Source organism: Microtus pennsylvanicus, chromosome 11 (genome assembly GCF_037038515.1).
Source record: "Microtus pennsylvanicus isolate mMicPen1 chromosome 11, mMicPen1.hap1, whole genome shotgun sequence".
NCBI classification, from domain to species: Eukaryota; Metazoa; Chordata; class Mammalia; order Rodentia; family Cricetidae; genus Microtus; species Microtus pennsylvanicus.
The window spans coordinates 102699479-102718906 of NC_134589.1; the positions used below are offsets into that span (position 1 = coordinate 102699479).

Here is a 19428-nt window from a genome sequence, read left to right on the forward strand (position 1 = left end):
GATGTAGGGATGGTTCAACATATGAAAATCTGTCAACGTAATCCACCATATAAACAAGCTGAAAAATAAAAACCACATGATCATCTCATTAAATGTTGAAAAAGCATTTGACAAAATATAACATCCCTTCATAATAAAGTTCTTGGAGAGAGCAGGGATACAGGGAACATACCTAAACATAATTAAGGCAATATATAGCAAGCCAACAGGCAACATCAAACTAAATGGAGAGAAACTCCCGGCAATTCCACTGAAATCAGGAACATGACAAGGTTGTCTACTCTCTCCATATCTATTCAATATAGTTCTTGAGGTCCTAGCTAGAGCAATAAGACATGAAAGGGAGATCAAGGGGATATGAATTAGAAATGAAGAAGTCAAACTCTCACTGTTTGCTGATGATATGATAGTTTACATAAGTAATCCCAAAAATTCTACCAAGGAACTTCTACAACTCATAAACACTTTCAGCAATGTAGCAGGATAAAAGATTAACTCAAAAAAAAAAAATCAGCAACCTTCCTGTACACAGATGATAAAAGGGCTGGGAAAGAAGTCAGAGAATCAACACCCTTCACGATAGCAACATATAGCATAAAATATCTCGAAGTAACTCTAACCAAACAAGTGGAACACTTGTATGAGAAGAACTTTAAATCTTTGAAGAAAGAAACTGAAGAAGACACCAGAAAGTGGAAAGACCTCCCATGCTCTTGTATAGGCAGAATTAATATAGTAAAAATGGCAATCTTACCGAAAGCAATCTACAGATTCAACGCAATGCCCATCAAAATCCCAGCAAAATACTTCAAAGACCTCGAAAGATCAGTACTCAAATTCATTTGAAACAGCAAAAAACCCAAGATAGCCAAAACAATCCTGTACAAAAAAAGAACTTCTAGAGGCATCACAATCCCTGACTTCAAACTCTACTACAGAGCTACAGTACTGAAAACAGCCTGGTATTGCCATAAGAACAGACAGGAAGACCAATGGAATCGAACAGAAGACCCAGATATCAATCCACACATCTTCGAACACCTGATATTTGAAAAAGAAGCAAAAAATATCAAATAAAAAAAGAAAGCATATTTAACAAGTGGTGCTGGCATAACTGGACATCAACATGTAGAAGAATGAAAATAAACCTATATCTATCACCATGCACAAAACTCAAGTCCAATGGATCAAAGACCTCAACATAAAGCCAGCCACACTAAACCTGATAGAAGAGAAAGTGGGAAGTACACTTGAACGCACTGGCGCAGGGAACCACTTCCTAAATACAACCCAAGCAGCACAGACACTGAGAGAAACAATTAATAAATGAGACCCCCTGAAACTGAAAAGCTTCTGTAAAGCAAAGGACACGGTCAACAAGACAAAATGACAGCCTACAGAATGAGAAAAGATCTTCACTAACCCCACATCAGACAGAGGTCTGATCTCCAAAATATACAAAGAACTCAAGAAATTGGACACCAAAAGATCACAGAATCCAATAAAAAAAAAAATGGAGTACAGACCTAAACAGAGAACGAACTCTCAACAGAGCAATCTAAAATGACTGAAAGACACTTAAGGAAATGCTCAACATCCTTAGTCATCAGAAAAATACAAGTCAAAACAATTCTGAGATTCCATCTTAACCTGTAAGAATGGCCAAGATCAAAAACACTGATGACAACTTATGCTGGAGAGGTTGTGGGGAAAAGGGAACACTTCTGCATTGCTGGTGAGAATGCAAACTGGTACAACCCTTTTAGATTTCAGTGTGGTGATTTCTCAGAAAATTAGGAAACAACCTTCCTCAAGACCCAGTAAAACCACTTTTGGGTATATATCCAAAGGATGCTCAATAGTGCCACAAAGACATGTGCTCAACTATGTTCATAGCGGTTTTGTTTGTCATAGCCAGAACCTGGAAACAAGATCTTATCTTTTTCTACTTTCTACTTCCCATGTAGATTAGATCTATGTAAGTCTCTCTTAGTGTCCTCATTGTTGTCTAAGTTCTCTGGAATTGTGGTTTGTAGGCTGGCTTTCTTTGCTTTATGTTTAAAAATCACCTATGAGTGAGTACATGTGATAATTGTCCTTCTATGTCTGGGTTACCTCACTCAAAATAATGTTTTCTAGTTTCAACCATTTTCATGCAAAATTCAAGATATTGTTATTTTTTTCTGCTGTGTAGTGCTCCATTGTGTAAATGTACCACATTTTCCTTATCCATTCTTCAGTCGAGGGGCATTTAGGTTGTTTCCAGGTTCTGGCTATGATAAACAAAGCTGCTATGAACACAGTTGAGCACGTCCTTTGGTACACTTGAGATAGAGTTTTTTTTAATATTTTAACATATTAAACAAGAGGTAATTACACACAACAAATGATGTAGCTGAGACAGAATTAAAGGCAGGTGCTAGAAGCGGAGTGATTGAAAGCAGGAAAGGGCATGCAGGCTCTGGTCAAGCAGGAATCTAAAAGAATGATCGTCCACTGCAAGGACTACAAGCTAGAGAAAACGCAAAGCCTGAAGAGTAGGAGGAAGTGCTCTGAATAGGAAGAGTGAAGATGTAAAACAGTCGGTGGATGAACACTGGGTCAGAGAGAGAGAGAAAGAGAGTGGGGGGTTGTATGTGCGCATGCACTCCTGAGCACATGTGCACACCTGTGCCTGAACAAGCACTAGAGAGACTTTGCCATGTCATTAAAGTGGCTGGTGCTTGGGTCCTGCAAGGTTTTTTTTTTTTTTTTTTTGAGACAGGATCTTACTATCTTACTGGCTGGCTTCAAACTCAGAGATCTGCTTGCCTCTGCTCCCTGTATTCTGGAATTAAAGGCCTGGGACACCATGCCCAGATAACCAAAAATATTTTTTATAAATCTCATATCTTAACATAAGGAGATCAAGGGGATTCGTATTGGAAAGAAAGAAGTTAAGCTTTCGTTATTTGCAGATGATATGATAGTATACATAAGCGACCCCAAAAATTCTACCAAAGAACTCCTACAGCTGATAAACACCTTTAGTAATGTGGCAGGATACAAGATCAACTCCAAAATATCAGTTGCCTTCCTATATACTAAGGATAAGGAAGCAGAGAGGGAAATCAGAGAACCATCATCTTTCACGATAGCCACAAATAGCATAAAATATCTTGGGGTAACTCTGACCAAGGAAGTGAAAGATCTATTTGACAAGAACTATAAGGCATTGAAGAAAGAAATTGAAGAGGACACCAGAAAATGGAAGGACTTCCCTTGCTCTTGGATAGGGAGGATCAACATAGTAAAAATGGCAATTCTACCAAAAGCAATCTATAGATTCAATGCAATCCCCATCAAAATCCCATCAAAATTCTTCACAGATCTGGAGAAGACAATAATCAACTTTATATGGAAAAACAAAAAACCCAGGATAGACAAAACAATCTTATACAATAAAGGATTGTCTGGAGGCATTACCATCCCTGACTTCAAACTCTATTACAGAGCTACAGTATTGAAAACAGCTTGGTATTGGCATAAAAACAGAGCAGTCGACCAATGGAATCGAATAGAAGACCCTGACTTTAACCCACAAACCTATGAACACCTGATTTTCGATAAAGGAGCTAAAAGTATACAATGGAAAAAAGAGAGCATCTTCAACAAATTGTGCTGGCAAAACTGGATGTCACTCTGTAAAAGAATGAAAATAGATCCATATCTATCACCATGCACAAAACTCAAGTCCAAATGGATTAAAGACCTCAATATCAGTCCGAACACACTGAAGCGGATAGAAGAGGAAGTGGGAAGTACTCTACAGCACATGGGCACAGGAGACCACTTCCTACGTATAACCCCAGCGGCACAGACACTAAGGGCATCATTGAATAAATGGGACCTCCTGAGACTGAGAAGCTTCTGTAAAGCAAAGGACACTGTCACTAAGACAAAAAGGCAACCCACTGACTGGGAGAAGATCTTCACCAACCCCGCAACTGACAAAGGTCTGATCTCCAAAATATATAAAGAACTCAAGAAACTAGACCGTAAAAGGCTAATCAACCCAATTATAAAATGGGGCACTGAGCTGAACAGAGAATTCTCAACAGAAGAAGTTCAAATGGCCAAAAAACACTTAAGGTCATGCTCAACTTCCTTAGCGATCAGGGAAATGCAAATCAAGACAACTTTAAGATACCATCTTACACCTGTCAGAATGGCTAAAATAAAAAACACCAATGATAGCCTTTGCTGGAGAGGTTGTGGAGAAAGGGGTACACTCACCCACTGCTGGTGGGAATGCAAACTTGTGCAACCACTCTGGAAAGCAGTGTGGCGGTTTCTCAGGAAATTCGGGATCAACCTACCCCTGGATCCAGCAATACCACTCTTGGGAATATACCCAAGAGAGGCCCTATCATACAACAAAAGTATATGCTCAACTATGTTCATAGCAGCATTGTTTGTAATAGCCAGAACCTGGAAACAACCTAGATGCCCTTCAACGGAAGAATGGATGAAGAAAGTATGGAATATATACATATTAGAGTATTACTCAGCAGTAAAAAACAAGGACTTCTTGAATTTTGCATACAAATGGATGGAAGTAGAAAACACTATCCTGAGTGAGGTAAGCCAGACCCAAAAAGAGGAACATGGGATGTACTCACTCATATTTGTTTTCTAGCCATAAATAAAGGACATTGAGCTTATAATTCATGTTCCTAGAGAAGCTAAATAAGAAGGTGAATCCAAAGACAAACACATAGGCATCCTCCTGAATATTAATCTTCATCAGGCGATGAAAGGAGACAAAGACAGAGACCCACATTGGAGCACCGGACAGAAATCTCAAGGTCCAAATCAGGAGCAGAAGGAGAGGGAGCATGAGCAAGGAACTCAGGACTGCGAGGGGTGCACCCACACACTGAGACAATGGGGATGTTCTATCGGGAACTCACCAAGGCCAGCTGGCCTGGGTCTGAAAAAGCATGGGATAAATCTGGACTAGCTGAACATAGCAGACAATGAGGATTACTGAGAACTCAAGAACAATCACAGTGGGTTTTTGATCCTATTGCACGTACTGGCTTTGGGGGAGCCTAGGCAGTTTGGATGCTCACCTTACTAGACCTGGATAGAGGTGGGCGGTCCTTGGGCTTCCCACAGGTCAGGGAACCCTGATTGCTCTTCGAGCAGATGAGGGAGGGGGACTTGATCAGGGGAGGGGGAGGGAAATGGGAGGCGGTGGCAGGGAGGAGGCAGAAATCCTTAATAAATAAATAAGTTAAAAAAAGCAAGAAAAAAATAATAAAGGAAAAAAAAGAAAAAAACAAAAAACAAACAAACCAAAAAAAAACAAATTTAAATGAAGTTCACGAGTAAGTCTGAAACAGACTTTCTTCCATGGCCAAGAGCTCACCTTCAAAGAGAGATCTGTCTGTCCACATACATTGTAAGGAATTTTCCCTTGCTTAATATCGGAGGCAATCAATCTTATCCAGCTCCACCCACTGTCCTTATACAACTGACGAGGACAATGCTTGTTCCCAGGGAAACCAGGTAACTATCCCAGGGCTACATAGGCCTCCTTACCTGAGTTACATTATTATTTTTATGTTTCTCTTCTCATCCTGAGGATAAAACCTAGAGCCCTGGCCCAGGCTAAGCAAGTGCCACACCCCTAATCCCAGTCCTTTTTTTAAAAAGTTCTACACATAATAAACTTGATTTGTCAAAACAAAATAAAAACAAAATGAAACAAAAAAAATCCTTTTGTCGAGGAGGGAAACAGATGTGGTGCCTATGGTGTTCTTTTTAGGGTTAGCAGAATAGAAACAAATATCTGGTCCAGTGGGGTGGCACAGCAGGTAAGGGTGCTGCCCCACACAGGCTGGAGCCCTGAGTCCAACCCCTAGACCTGGAAGCGGAAGTGGAAGAAAGAACTGACTTTCACCCACGTGCCCCCATTACAAAATAATAAGAATTTTAAGTTTTGTTTGTTTTTTAAGAATAAAATTTCTAAAGCATAACCGCAAGTTGGTATTTGAGAAAGGCTATTTTCCTTTTTTTTCCCAATCTAACACAAGCTCATGACTTTATTCCTTTTCATATCAGTAAGGTTTTAAGTTGTTAGTTTCATATTTTACAACTAAAATGTTATATTATATCATCATGTGCTTAAGAATGTAATAGTAAATCAAAGTCAAAATTCTTTCATGTTTGACAATAACAATAAAATAATATTTGACTAAAGTGTTTAATGGCACAATGCATTGTATTATACTCTCAGAATTTTCTATTATATTTAACTTTAATGATTGTAAATCTTTTAAGCAGTTAAAAAATTAGCCAATAAACATATGTATGTATGCATTTGAACTTAATATAAAAACACTATAACATTTTTCTGTATATCTGCTCACTATAATATATGTTTAGATATTAATGTGCAGGACAAATTTGTAAGTATGAACATCTGAAACTTGAGATGAAATGATACTTGTCTTTTTGCTCTCAATATTTTATTAAAACAACGGGTCAAATTTGGCAAGCCCCCCCCCCCCCAAATAAATAAATCTCATATCTTTCTGCTATGAGGAAGGAAAGGAAAAGCATGGGGTCAAGAGCAACCGGAGTGAGACAGGAGCAGTAGCAGAGCGGAAGCTAGATAAAGACGAGTGGAGAACAGATCCGCCAATGTCTGATTGGCTTGTGTTTAACATACATCTGTTTATACCTTTGTGTATGTGTGCACATATGTTTATAAGAGTGTGCACGGTGGAGGTCTAAGGACAAACCACATCTGAACCCAGCTCATCAAGACAGCTTTTACCCAAGGAGTCCTCTGCTCTCTGACTAACTCTTAACCACTAGTGCAGCAAACTGGAAGTCTGAGCTCCAACCTAAGCATCACCCACAAGTCCAAATAAGATGAATATCTGTGAAACTAAAACAAAACACTCTTCTGAGGAATCTATCCAAACCCAGAGACTCTACAAGAGAACATTCACAACACATGTGTTTTCCATTTTCAAAATAGTATTTAAGAACTATATTTTATCAAGAAATAGAGTCTGCATGATTCTACCCAACCATATTCTGGGTAAACTAAGGTGACATTAAACAGGCATACGACATACATGTTCTGCTTAATAGCATTTTTACTCACAAGGGGCTTATCAGGAAGTCACCCTACAGCAGGATGGGCGGTACCAATGTACAAGATAAAAGATCCATTAGGCTGGCTTATTAGAAGAATAATGGTCAAGGAGTAATGAGTCAAAGAGCAGAGACACGGAAATAAATTATCTAGTCTGCACAACAGAAAGATGGTATGAGAAAAAACAGAGCACACGATGTATTGTGTGCAGAAGCAATCCCAGGAGTAACAGCAAGAGACTATGAAAACAAATATCTGAAATTTTACCAAGTCTGGTGAAAGACATATATTAAAAGCTGCCAGTTCAGACAGGATAACACAGAGAAGGAACTAGAAGTAGACCTCAATTGTGCATGTCAGAAGCACTGGGGCTCCGCCCATGGTACACGCACATTAAAATAAGCCATGGCCAAGTGCAGAAACAGTCAAAGTTGTGAAAAACTCACTGGGGCATGGCTCTGTTGGGGAAGCTCAGGGTCCAGTGCCCAGCACCTATAAAATAAGATGTGGTGTGCAGGCCTGTAATCCTAGCACTCAGGAGCTAGAGGCAAGAGGATCCCTAGAGCTCATTGGATTGCCAGCCTAGTGAAGTCAGTGAAAAAGACCCGTCAAACATGAAGAATGGAAAGCAGACTAGGAAGGCACCGACATGGATCTCCACACCATGGGCATAGTGCATGCATGCGCACACACACGCACACACACCATTTTAGTAATTAGTATACAGTTTCCTGTAAGAAAAGAACTTTCATTTTCAAGAGGTCAAAAAAGACTTTTCAAACATTGATTAGAATTAGTGATACCAGAGGAAAAAGACAGTTGTCAGCTTAAATGGAACTCTTTGAATGTAAATCAAAAATAATTTGTAGCCGGGCGGTGGTGGTGAACGCCTTTAATCCCAGCACTCAGGAGGCAGAGGCAGGCGGATCTCTGTGAGTTCGAGACCAGCCTGGTCTACAAGAGCTAGTTCCAGGACAGGCTCCAAAACCACAGAGAAACCCTGTCTCGAAAAACCAAAAAAAAAAAAAAAAAAATTTGTATCAGAGCCTATATAAGTAGGCATTTAATGATTTTTTTTCATTGTTACATTATTGATCTGTTTCTGCTGAAATGTTTCTATAATTTGTTTAAGGTAGCATTAATAGGATTTGTAGCAAATTTAGATAACCCAGACCCCTGGCTTCATGAGAATCATTACTATGAGAAGCAAACTGCAAATTGTCTTTTAAAGAAGCATTCACACAGATTTAGAAATCAGAAAGAGAAACAGACATGAGATCTATCAAGTACAAAAGGCATCTCCAGTTCACGACAGGATGTGTATCGTGGCTCCAACTCCATGATATTGGCCAGATTCAGCCAGCCACTGTGAACACAATGGCCCCTGGGATCCGCATGGGGAAATTTTCACCCTCAGAGCATACCACCTTCTATGAGAGGAACAGAGCACTGATGAAAAGAGGCTTCCGAGGCACAGGACACAAGCTCAGCTCTCAACACCTGCATGTGGCTCACAAATACGTGAACTCCAATCTCAGGGAACCCACCCGATGCTGTCTTCTGGCCGGCAAAGGCACTAGGCTCATATGTGGTACACAGACAAACAAGCAGGCAAAATACTCACATATATAAAAAGAAAGAAGCCGGGCGGTGGTGGTGCACGCCTTTAATCCCAGCACTCGGGAGGCAGAGGCAGGCGGATCTCTGTGAGTTCGAGGCCAGCCTGGTCTACAAGAGCTAGTTCCAGGACAAGAACCAAAAGCTACAGAGAAACCCTGTCTCAAAAATCAAAAAGAAAGAAAAGAAAAAATTGAACAAACAAATGTTAAAGAAAAAGGTAGTATAATTAATGTCAAAAATTTTAAGGATCAACAAAAAATGTGATGATCCATGTTTTCAAAACCCTATTTAAAAGCAAATGAAGTGTCATTCACTTTGCTTGTAAAACGAACATTTGATGCAAGTTTAAGGGCATGGAGAAATCACAGCTAATCACAGCCAAACAGAAAAAGTACAAGAGAAACCACATGAACCAGGACACACAAATGTGCAGAATAGATGATCTGGAGAAATGACTAAGTGGTTAAAAAAACACGCTGCTCTTTTGGGTTCCATTCTCAGTACCCACATGATGCCTCAGAGTGGAACAGCCAGGGCTACACAGAGAAATCCTGTCTGAAAACAGAACAAGGCAAAAAGCTACTGCTTCAGGGATCCAATGTCCTCTTCTGACCTCCACAGACACAAGGCATGCATGTGGTAAACAGAAAATGACAGCAAAACACCCATACAAATAAAATAAAATACTAAAAATTTTAAATAAGTAGACTAATCAAACATTTACTGATAATAAGTCATTAAAAACTAAATGAAAATAATTTTGGATAGCTAGATGTGATTGTGCACACCTTTAATCCTAGCACTTGGGAAGCAGAGGAGGAAGTACTGGGAGGTTTCTCTGTCTCCCCCCCCCCCCATCCCACAGTCACTTCTAAATAATCATTCAGAGGTTTAATATTAATTACAAAATGTTTGGCCTATAGTTCAGGCTTATTACTAGCGAGCTCTTACATTTAAATTAAGCCATTTCTATTAAGCTATGTATTGTCATGTGGGCATGGCTTTCACCAGTCTGCTGGCATCTTGCTTCTGCAGTGGCTGGCTTGCATCTCTCCAGACTCTGTCCTTTCTCCTTGTATTCAGTTTGGCTTTCACACCTAACTATATTCTGCCTGGCTATTGCCCAACTCAGCTTTTATTATCATTCAATGAAAGCAACGCAGCATACTGAAGGGTTATCCCACAGCAGCAGATAGATCTCTCTGAGTTCAACGCCAGCCTGGTCTACATAGTGAGACTCTTTGTTTTTTTTTAAAAAAAAAAACAAAAACAAAATAAAGCCGGGCGATGGTGGCGCACGCCTTTAATCCCAGCACTCAGGAGGCAGAGGCAGGTGGATCTCTGTGAGTTCGAGACCAGCCTGGTCTACAAGAGCTAGTTCCAGGACAGGCTCCAAAGCCATAGAGAAACCCTGTCTCGAAAAAGCAAAAAAAACCAAAAAAAAAAAAAAACCCCAAAAAAACAAAAATAAAACAAAACATACAACAACAAAACCCATTTTGGTACACATATAATGTTGTTATTTGTTAAGACAAAAGCAATTTATATACGAATGAGACAAATGTGCTTGTCGAATACAATACAATCCAGAGTTGCAATGATTAATTTGATGGATACTGAGAAATAACAGTAGGAAAAATGTGACCTCTTCAGTTCCCATAATTGAACCACTGTGCGTCTGAACAGAAAACTAAAACACTGCAATCAGAACATATGCTAATGGGGAATCCGAGGTGTTTCAGCAGTTGACGAGGGTACTGCATCACAGGAGGGCACATGCAGCATCAAACACACATGCTGTGTACTCAGAATGAAGGCTGGAGTGAGACCATGGACAACACGGACAAGCACTGACTCCAGTTTACTAGCATTTGATTTTAAATTATTTGGTCACTGCATGCTCAGAAACCTTTCTCCATGGCCAAATTTTCAAACCTGACATTCAGTCACATGTAACTACATGGGGTCTTGAGGCACGGTTTAAGTATCTTTAGAATAATGAACCAAAGATCTTTCTCTGTATGATATACTTACTAATTTTTCCCTTTATTTCACAGGCAAGCTCAAAAATTAACTGAGCATCAATGCCACTGAACCAACTGGCTGAAGCCACAGCTTTCAAACTGAAGGAGAACCCCCACCTCATTAACACACAAAACAGACATCTAGAACACTAACCAATTTGTACTTGTTCGGGCTGGCTGAGAGAAACGAAGGCTGATGTGTCATCAATCCAGGATATCTGAATGTTACCTGTTAACAATGAACGAAAAGCAAAGTGAACGTCTGAGCATTTAGAGAACCACACCAAGACTCAGCTGGCAGACTTCAGGATTGTCTAGAGAGATGACTACTGCTGTAAGACTGGAAACCTTAGCACTAATCAATTCGCTACTTGTTCTGTTACAGTTTCAAGAGAGTGTAGGAGATGTCTTAGTGCATAAGCGCATTTGCTGTGCTACCATGAAGTCCTAAGTTCAAACCCCCACCACCCATATAAAAAAAAAAAACCCACACCTGTAACTCCAGCATTGGGGGCTGGAGACAGGATCTCAGAAGCCCATTGGTCAGCCAGTCTAAGACAGCTTCAGGTTCAGTGAGAGATCCTGTGTCATAGAAGAATCTTCGGCCTCCTCCACTGGTCTCCCCAGTGGTGTGTACGGAGCAAGTGTCTGCTTGTTTGTGTGTTTGTGCGCCTGTGCACACGTGCGTGCGCACACCTTGCAAAGTATAAAGGCCTCAGTTTGATCCTGCCAGCCCTATAAAAAGATGAGCACAGCTGAGTGGGCCTGTATCCCTGTGTTGGAGTGGTGGAGAGGGGCAAATCCCTGGAACTCTTGGGCTAGCAAGTATAGCAAAATTGGTGAGGTTTGGGTTCAGCGAAAGACCCTGCATCAAAAAACTAAGGTGGAGAGGACCAGTGAGATGACTCAGGGAGTGAATGCACTGTTGCCTCGGCTGGATCCCTGGGGCCCACACGACAGAAGAGAACCAACTCTTATAAGCTGTCATCTGGCCTTCACAGCACGCTATGGCACGTGTGTCTTCACACACAATAAACAAATACAGTTTTTTGAATTTTGGAAAGATAGTAAAGTAGAAATTTAATTGAGGAAGATATCAGACATGAAGCTCTGGACTTCACAGTCACACACAGGTACACACACAAACACAAAACAGTGATAATAAACTTTAAAAGTTAAAAAAGAAAAAAAGAAAACTTAGCTACAAGGACTTGTCACAATTCTGTCCAATCTTAGGCCAAGGTTAGAAGGTGTTTATCTTTCAAGGTCACTAACAAAACTCCAAGATCACTAATACAGACTGCTACAGTTTGGATAGTTCTGTCCCTGCCCCATGTTGACACTAAATCTCCATTTTCAGGTATTCAGGCATTGGGAACATACAGGGAGAGAATACTTGACTCATAATACTTAGCAGGGGGGCCTTAAAAAGTGACAGGACAAGGGAACTCATGCAGGGCAGGGCCTCTCCTGGGAGTACTGGGGGCTGAGAGACAGACACCGCAAGGACCTGTGTTCCTCTCTCATTCCAAGATGCCCTGGGGACCCTGACAGCAAGAGGCTGCGATTCCAAACTACTAGAAAGAGCTCTGAGCCAAACAGATCCTGCTGAGATGGCTCGGTGGATCAAGGAGCCTGACATCAAGCTTCCATGTGGTGGGAAGAGAGAGCCGGCTCCTACAAGCTGTCCTGACTTCCACATGCAAGCAATCACATGTCCATACGCACACACGCATGCCTGTCATTTAAAAGTGAAGGCTGACAGGGAGAAACAGCAGCAAAAGTACTACGCTGAGGCAAACAGCATGAGCAGAAAGGGAGCCCAGGGCAGAGCCCGAGCCTGCGGAGGAGATGGACACTTGCACCTCTGAATCACTGAGCACCAGACTTTAACAATGTAGGTAAACAGCACTGGAATTTAGCAATAAAAGAAAAATTCATTCTACTAAGACTTTCAAAGGCTGGGAATTAAAAAAAAAAGTTTAGTTTCACTATCAAAGTGGAAAAGAAAACAATACAAAACCCCCACTTGAGTTTCTCAGTAAGATGACACACCTCTCTGCCTCTCTGGATAAGATAAACAGTGCTAGTCAGCTTCTGAACACCTTCCCGAGCCAGCTCCTTCCATCCCACTGTCAAGCTAAGGCCACAGAGATGGCTGTTATCACTAGTACAACTGTTGTTGCTTCTACCGAGAGAACACTTGCCCAAGATCACACAGCTAATGTTTGTTTTACTTATTAAAACTTTATTGTAAACAATTTGGAAAAAAAAATTACACACCAAAATTAACTAGATCCAAAGTCCATACCTCTCAATGACTGTTTTTTAGACGTGTTTTCTCTATCTAGTCCTGGCTGTCCTGGAGCTTGCTCTGTACACCAGGCTAACATGGAATTCACAGAGATGGCCTGTCTCTCCCCACCACACCTGCCCAACTCACTGAACTTCTAGACAGTTAGAAAAGCCATTTTAAAGCTGTGGAGCTTCACACTAGGTTTTAGACTTTTTACTTACTTTAGTGCTTAAAGTCTGACTTCATAGGGTCAGAACTTAAATAGATGAAAATAGCAGGCACTTCAAAAAGAGCTGAGCCTGAGGCCACTGCCTTTCTCTCTCTGCAGCTAAATTAAAAAGTGGGGTAGGATTTCAAAGGGCAGAGGGCACCAGCAAGAGGACTTTATAGAAATATAACTGTTTTCAAATAAAGTATTCTGGGTTTGTTTTTAACTTAAGAGGTAACGTGTGCTCATTTCTGAAAAGACAGGAAAGCTTACAAAACATAAAGACCATCTGAAAAATACTTAGTGATGTGGTTGGAGAAACAGCTCAGCCGTTAAGAACACTTGACTGCTCTTTCAAAGGACCTGGATTCAATTGCCAGCACCCACATGGAGGTTCACAACTGACTGTAACTGCAGTATTGGGGATCTGATGCCTTCTTCTGACCTCCAAACACTGCATACACATGGTGCTAATACCAAAATGCAGGCCAAAAAAAAAAAAAAAGAAAGAAAGAAAGAAAGAAATATATAGGTTTTTCTTAATGAATAATAATAAAATACTCAGTGGTAAATGTATCTTCCTTTACTTGCATCTGACTTCTCTACAATGTTTTTAAAAATAATGTTAGTTATACAAGATCCTATCCCATATCCTCTTTTAAATCTAAGTATTAAAATACTATTTAAATACTTTCTTAAATGTTTATACCTCTGCATATACACTTCAAACATACTATTTTATTCATTACTGTGCTCGGTGGTTTTATATCAACATAAGCTTAAGTCATCTGAGAAGGGACCTCAATTAAGAAAAATGCCTCCACAAGATTGGCTGTATGCATCCTGTAGGGCATCTTCTTAATTAGGGACTGATGAGGGTATAATCAGCTCACTGTGTGTGTGAGACCATCCCTGGGCTGCTGGTCCTGGGGACTATAAGAAAGCAGACCGAACAAGCATTGGGAGCAAATCAGTAAGCAACTTCCCCCATGGCTTCTGCATCAGCTCCTGCCTCCAGGTTCCTGCTTCATTTGAGTTCCTATCCTGACTTCCTTCAGTGATGGACTACAGTGTGGAAGTGTAAGCTAAATAAATCCTTTCCTCACTAACTTGCTTTTTGGTCATGGTGTTCCACTGCAGCAATAGAAACCCTGACTAAGACAATTACTATTTATGTCTTACAGGAGCCATAGCGTGCATTTGAATGCCAGAGACAACTTAGTGGAACTGGGTCTATCCTCCACTCCTCTCCCTTTCTCTTTTCTTCCTTCCTTTCTCTTTATGCTTTGGAGCCTGTCCTGGAACTAGCTCTTGTAGACCAGGCTGTCCTCAAACTCACAGTCTCTCCTCCACTTATATGTGGGTTTTAGGTATTGAACTCAGATCACTAAGCTTGCACAACAAACACTGAGCATCTCATTAGCCTATGAATATTTTCTTAAATGTCTGCATAGTAAATCTTTTGATAATATACAAGTATTACTAAGCATCCTACTACTGGCCAGTTTTCTGCCTTCACTTTATTCAAGAATCCCCAAAGAGAATAAATAGCTTCAATACTTCATTTGTTAAAGTAACAAACTTGTACATTCACAGACCCTGAGGAGTTTAACCCGGGAATGAGAGGAACTGTCTACCTTACACACACCTGCAGGCTTGGTCTGCTCATCTCACATAGAGATTGCTTGTCAGTATAAAATAGACATCCTCTCTGAATTTAACCTTAAAAATTATTTACCCTGATCTAGGCTTGCTTTCTTCTCAGCAGTAAGGGCAGTCCACGGTGATGACCCATATACTCTGTCAGCAAGGCTTACACAATGCACCTCAGACCCCATTACAACAGAACAGTTGTGTGGCTGAAATCAACCCTGTCATGGACTTAGAAATCTTTTCCATGATCTCCTTCTGACCAACTAACCACCAGGAGAAGGGCAACCCTTAAAGCAGCCGCCACAACTTTCCTGCTCACCAAAGGCGCTGAAGAGCTGGTAAAGGTCGCTTGTCTTCCACTCTTTGGGGAACGTCACGTGGAGAACATGGTCACGTTTAGGCTGCACTATGAGACAAAAGTGACAAAAGGATGACAATGGAGAAGTGACCCAAGTACTGGCCAGGGAGACAGCCCACTTAGGGAGACGCTGCCACGCAGCTGAGACCAGGGAGACAGCCCACTTAGGGAGACGCTGCCACCCAGCTGAGACCAGGGAGACAGCCCACTTAGGGAGACGCTGCCACCCAGCTGAGGCCAGACCCTATAAGAAGGTGGACAAGGAGGAGTGTACTCCAGATGCCAGTACCGGGGAGGGGTAAACAAAAGAATCCATCCCTGGGACCCTCTGGTCAATAGTCAAGCCTAAGCAGTGAGCTTCAGGTAGACACTGGATCTCGAAAAACAAGGTAGAGAGCTCCTGAGGAACAACAACCAAGGCTGGCTCCCAGCAAGGGATCAAGACAAGTCAGTGATTCTTTTGATTGCCTCAGCCCACAGAATGTTGGGGTTATAAGTGTGCATTACCACACTTGGCAAGCAGATTCTTTAATTAAACTAGTCCATACTATGTAGACATGACTGCCACAAAGACACTGCAGTCCTGCTTCTGTGCCGAGGGCTAGGACTCCAGGTGTGCATGGCCACCCAATGTATCAGGTAACCCAGAACATTTGATTGACACCAATTTAAAAAAAATCAACTTACTAAATTTAAATATATGCATAAGTAACTAGAAAATAGAAAATCGAATTACTGACATAGATAGGATTTTTTTACTTTATATTTATAAAGCTTTTAATACAGCTCAGTTATGTAAAATACTGTACACTGTAAAGATCTAGAAAACTAGAGCTTCAAGTCATGTTTTTAAAAAGCCATAGCTGAATTGAAAAAAACAAACAAACAGAGTACAAAACTGCAAGATGAGCCCACTGACTCCACGACTTCTTGCTCCCCAAGTCCTGCAGAGCTGCCAGCCACAGCCAGGAGCCACCATATTGGTCTGCTTGTGTAGATAAGCGTGTCCTGCCCTGGGGTGGGTAGGGGCTGCGTTGGGTCCTGATGTCACTGGGTATTAAACTGAACCAGGCAGCAGAGTATCAAGAAACAGCCAGCGTGGAGGGAAGGGACAACACTGCTACCCCTAGTCTACCTCAAGCTATATGTTTGCTGGTCACAGGAAGGCCCCACAGCATGGTCTAATGGTGACTTCTCCAGCTTGTTCAGCATATTTTTTAAATATGTACTGGAAATAGTTCAGTTTGGGGGTGGGATGAGACTATGAATACATGAGATATACTTCTATAGCCTGAAAAATGCAAGTCACAACTAACAAAGGCCCAAGGGTCTCATGAACTTTTAAGTATGCAACCCTTGCCAACCACAAACCACTGCCCATTCTTAAGGAAAAAGCTCTTTTGTCAGCACTATTTCCCTGGTGTCCCTTTCAGGCCACTCTCTGGTAACTACAGATGCGATGAGGAAATTGATGTACTTACAGTCTGGCCCTTCCAAGTTTAAATAGGGAATGTCCATGACCCTCATGAGAAATAACCTACCAAAAGAAAAACAAACAAACAGGTAACAAACTAATTTCTTTAAGAAAAAAAGCATCTATTAAAATTGCAGCAGATGCTACTTGTTACTATGGTGGTTCGGCTGAGGCTGGCCTCCATGGGCTCCGGTTTGAGTATGCAGTCCTCAGCCGGGGGAAATGTTGGAGGATTAAGAGCTGCATCATCACCAGTGTACTCTCTCGACTCCCTATGTGCACATTCCTGCTACCAGGCTTCCTTTGTTCTGGCATCATAAACTCAAGCCCTCTGGAACCATTAGCTCAACTAAATGCTTTCTTCTATAAGTTGCCTAGGTTTTTGTTAAATCAATAAAAAAGTTACAAATAATACACTTACTCTATTCTTAAAAAGAAATTAGGATTCTTAAAATTTACTTCAGGTTTTTTTTTTCCTCTTGAGTTAAATATTTATCATAAAGTATCTCCAACACCTATAATAGGTCCAGGCATTCCGTAGTTTCTCAAAATGTACCCATTAGATTAATGAAATTGTTAACGAAAAGCTGAAAACCTTGTGCAGAGCACTGTTCTACTACAGTCCAAGGAAATGACAAGAAAACAAGTATGAGCTCTTTACTTGGCATATGAAAAGGTTCATATTTGGGAACGATGATACTGATTTATTTTTATTTTTTTAATGAAATACAAAGCCACTGAATGTAGGGTAAATCCCACAGACTGAAATAAGTGACTGTCTCAAATGCTCATATTATTATTGCCATATAAAACATATCTGAAGCACAAAACAAAACAATCCTTGATAAAGAAAGGTTACCATGGGGCTAGGAACATGGCTCAGTGGGTAAGAATGTCTGCCCTGAAAGCCTACGTTCAGATCCCCAGCATCCATGGATACAGCCAACTGTGGCTGCACACACCCGTCACACCAGCACCATGAGGGTAGGGGGCATTGGGGCTTGCTGGTTCCAACAGGAGAGCCTGTCTCAAGGAGACCCAGTGGAGAGTGACAAAGGAGGGCACCCACATGTACACAAGTGTACTCACCCACCTGGCCACACAGTCCACCCTCATACACATGAGTACACAGACCCCACACACGGCTATTACACAAATATAAAGCACAGCAAGAATTTTATGTATAGTTCCTGAAGTGGATACAAAGGAGCACTTAAAAAATAGTACCTGTTAATTACATCTGTCTACAGTGTCTTTCCATCTTCTTTCAGTAGCTAAATTATGAACAAAATCAGGCTTTCTGTTGTGTCTAGGAAGATACTAATGAGTTCTACTTGGATAACAATATATTGTGTGCTTCTGTTAGAAGAGGCATTATGCAGCAAATTAAAAAGGCAATCTAAGTGCCCAACAAGCAATTAGTTTGGCTCCAGTGACCTGCAATTAAGGCACATTATTACCAGGCACCAAAGCCAAGCAGGGTATGATCGGCTCCCAGATGAGCCAACAGAACAGCTCTGTGCTGCCACTGTCGGAGAATGAGCTCACAAGAGTTGGTGCTGGAGAGCCTGTATGACAATAAACCACAAATGGAGTCTAGATCTACTATTCTGCTTCTGTAAACTATGTCACCCAAACGAATCCATGCTTCTTGCAGTGTTGGAAGTGACAGAATGCAAGCATGCAATAGCATGGCAGACCTGACTGATGGGGCCGTTGTCACTGTCCCCACCACCTAGAGCAGTTTTATACACTCTACAATTTCCATGCTCAGCCAGGCGGTGGTGGCGCACGCCTTTAATCCCAGCACTTGGGAGGCAGTGGCAGGCGGATCTCTGTGAGTTCGAGGCCAACCTGGTCTACAAAGGGAGTTCCAGGACAGGAACCAAAAAGCTACGGAAAAACCCTGTCTCGAAAAAAAAAAAAAATTCCATGCTCATGTTAGTAGGTTTAGATAGTCTCCCCAACCTGAAAATAAAATTTAAGAAAATAGTCACTTCAGACTAACAACAGGGCTCCACAGGTAAAGGTGTTTGCCATAGAAGCCTGGTGGCCTGAGTCTGAGTCTCCAAAACTGGTGTAAAGGCAGGAGAAAAATGATGCTCAAAGACGATCTTCAAAAACATGCCATTGCAAAACTACTCACACATACAGCATGGACACATGCACAATAATAATAAATGTTTAAAAATTACAAATTGGGGCTGGAGAGCACCTCAGAGAATAAGAGCACGGACTGTTCTCGCAGAGGACCTAGATTTGTTCCCAGTAGCCACATGGTGGCTAACAACTGTTGGGAACCCTAGTTCAAGGGGATCAATGTTCTCTTTTAAACCTCAGGTACCATGCACACACGGCACATATATAGAAATGTAGACAAAACAACCATACCGATAAAATAAAGCTTTAAAATCCCGTGGGAGGATAAAGAAGGCTTCAGAAAATGTGTAACAGAGCTGGAGAGATGCATGACTCAGAGTGCTTGTTGCGCCAGGCAGTGGTGCTGCACACCTTTAATCCCAGCATGTGGGAGGCAGAGGCAGGTGGATCTCTGGGAGTTCAGGCCAGCCTGAGCAAGTTGTGGACAGACAGGACTGTTACACAGAGAAACCCTGTCTCCAATAATAAAAAAAAAAAATGTG

The 19428-nt window shown here is 41.3% G+C and overlaps 1 protein-coding gene across 1 annotated transcript in view; it reads right to left on the reverse strand.

Annotated features, from left to right (window-relative positions):
• The window catches only part of Parn (poly(A)-specific ribonuclease), a 97411-nt gene that overhangs the window by 18448 nt on the left and 59535 nt on the right, over positions 1–19428 (reverse strand). The window contains exons 19-21 of the mRNA XM_075942073.1: positions 16794–16849; positions 15274–15360; positions 10952–11026 (exon numbers count right to left, since the gene is read on the reverse strand). Of these exons, the coding sequence (XP_075798188.1) occupies positions 10952–11026; positions 15274–15360; positions 16794–16849 (218 nt within the window). The remainder of the gene's footprint in view (positions 1–10951; positions 11027–15273; positions 15361–16793; positions 16850–19428) is intronic.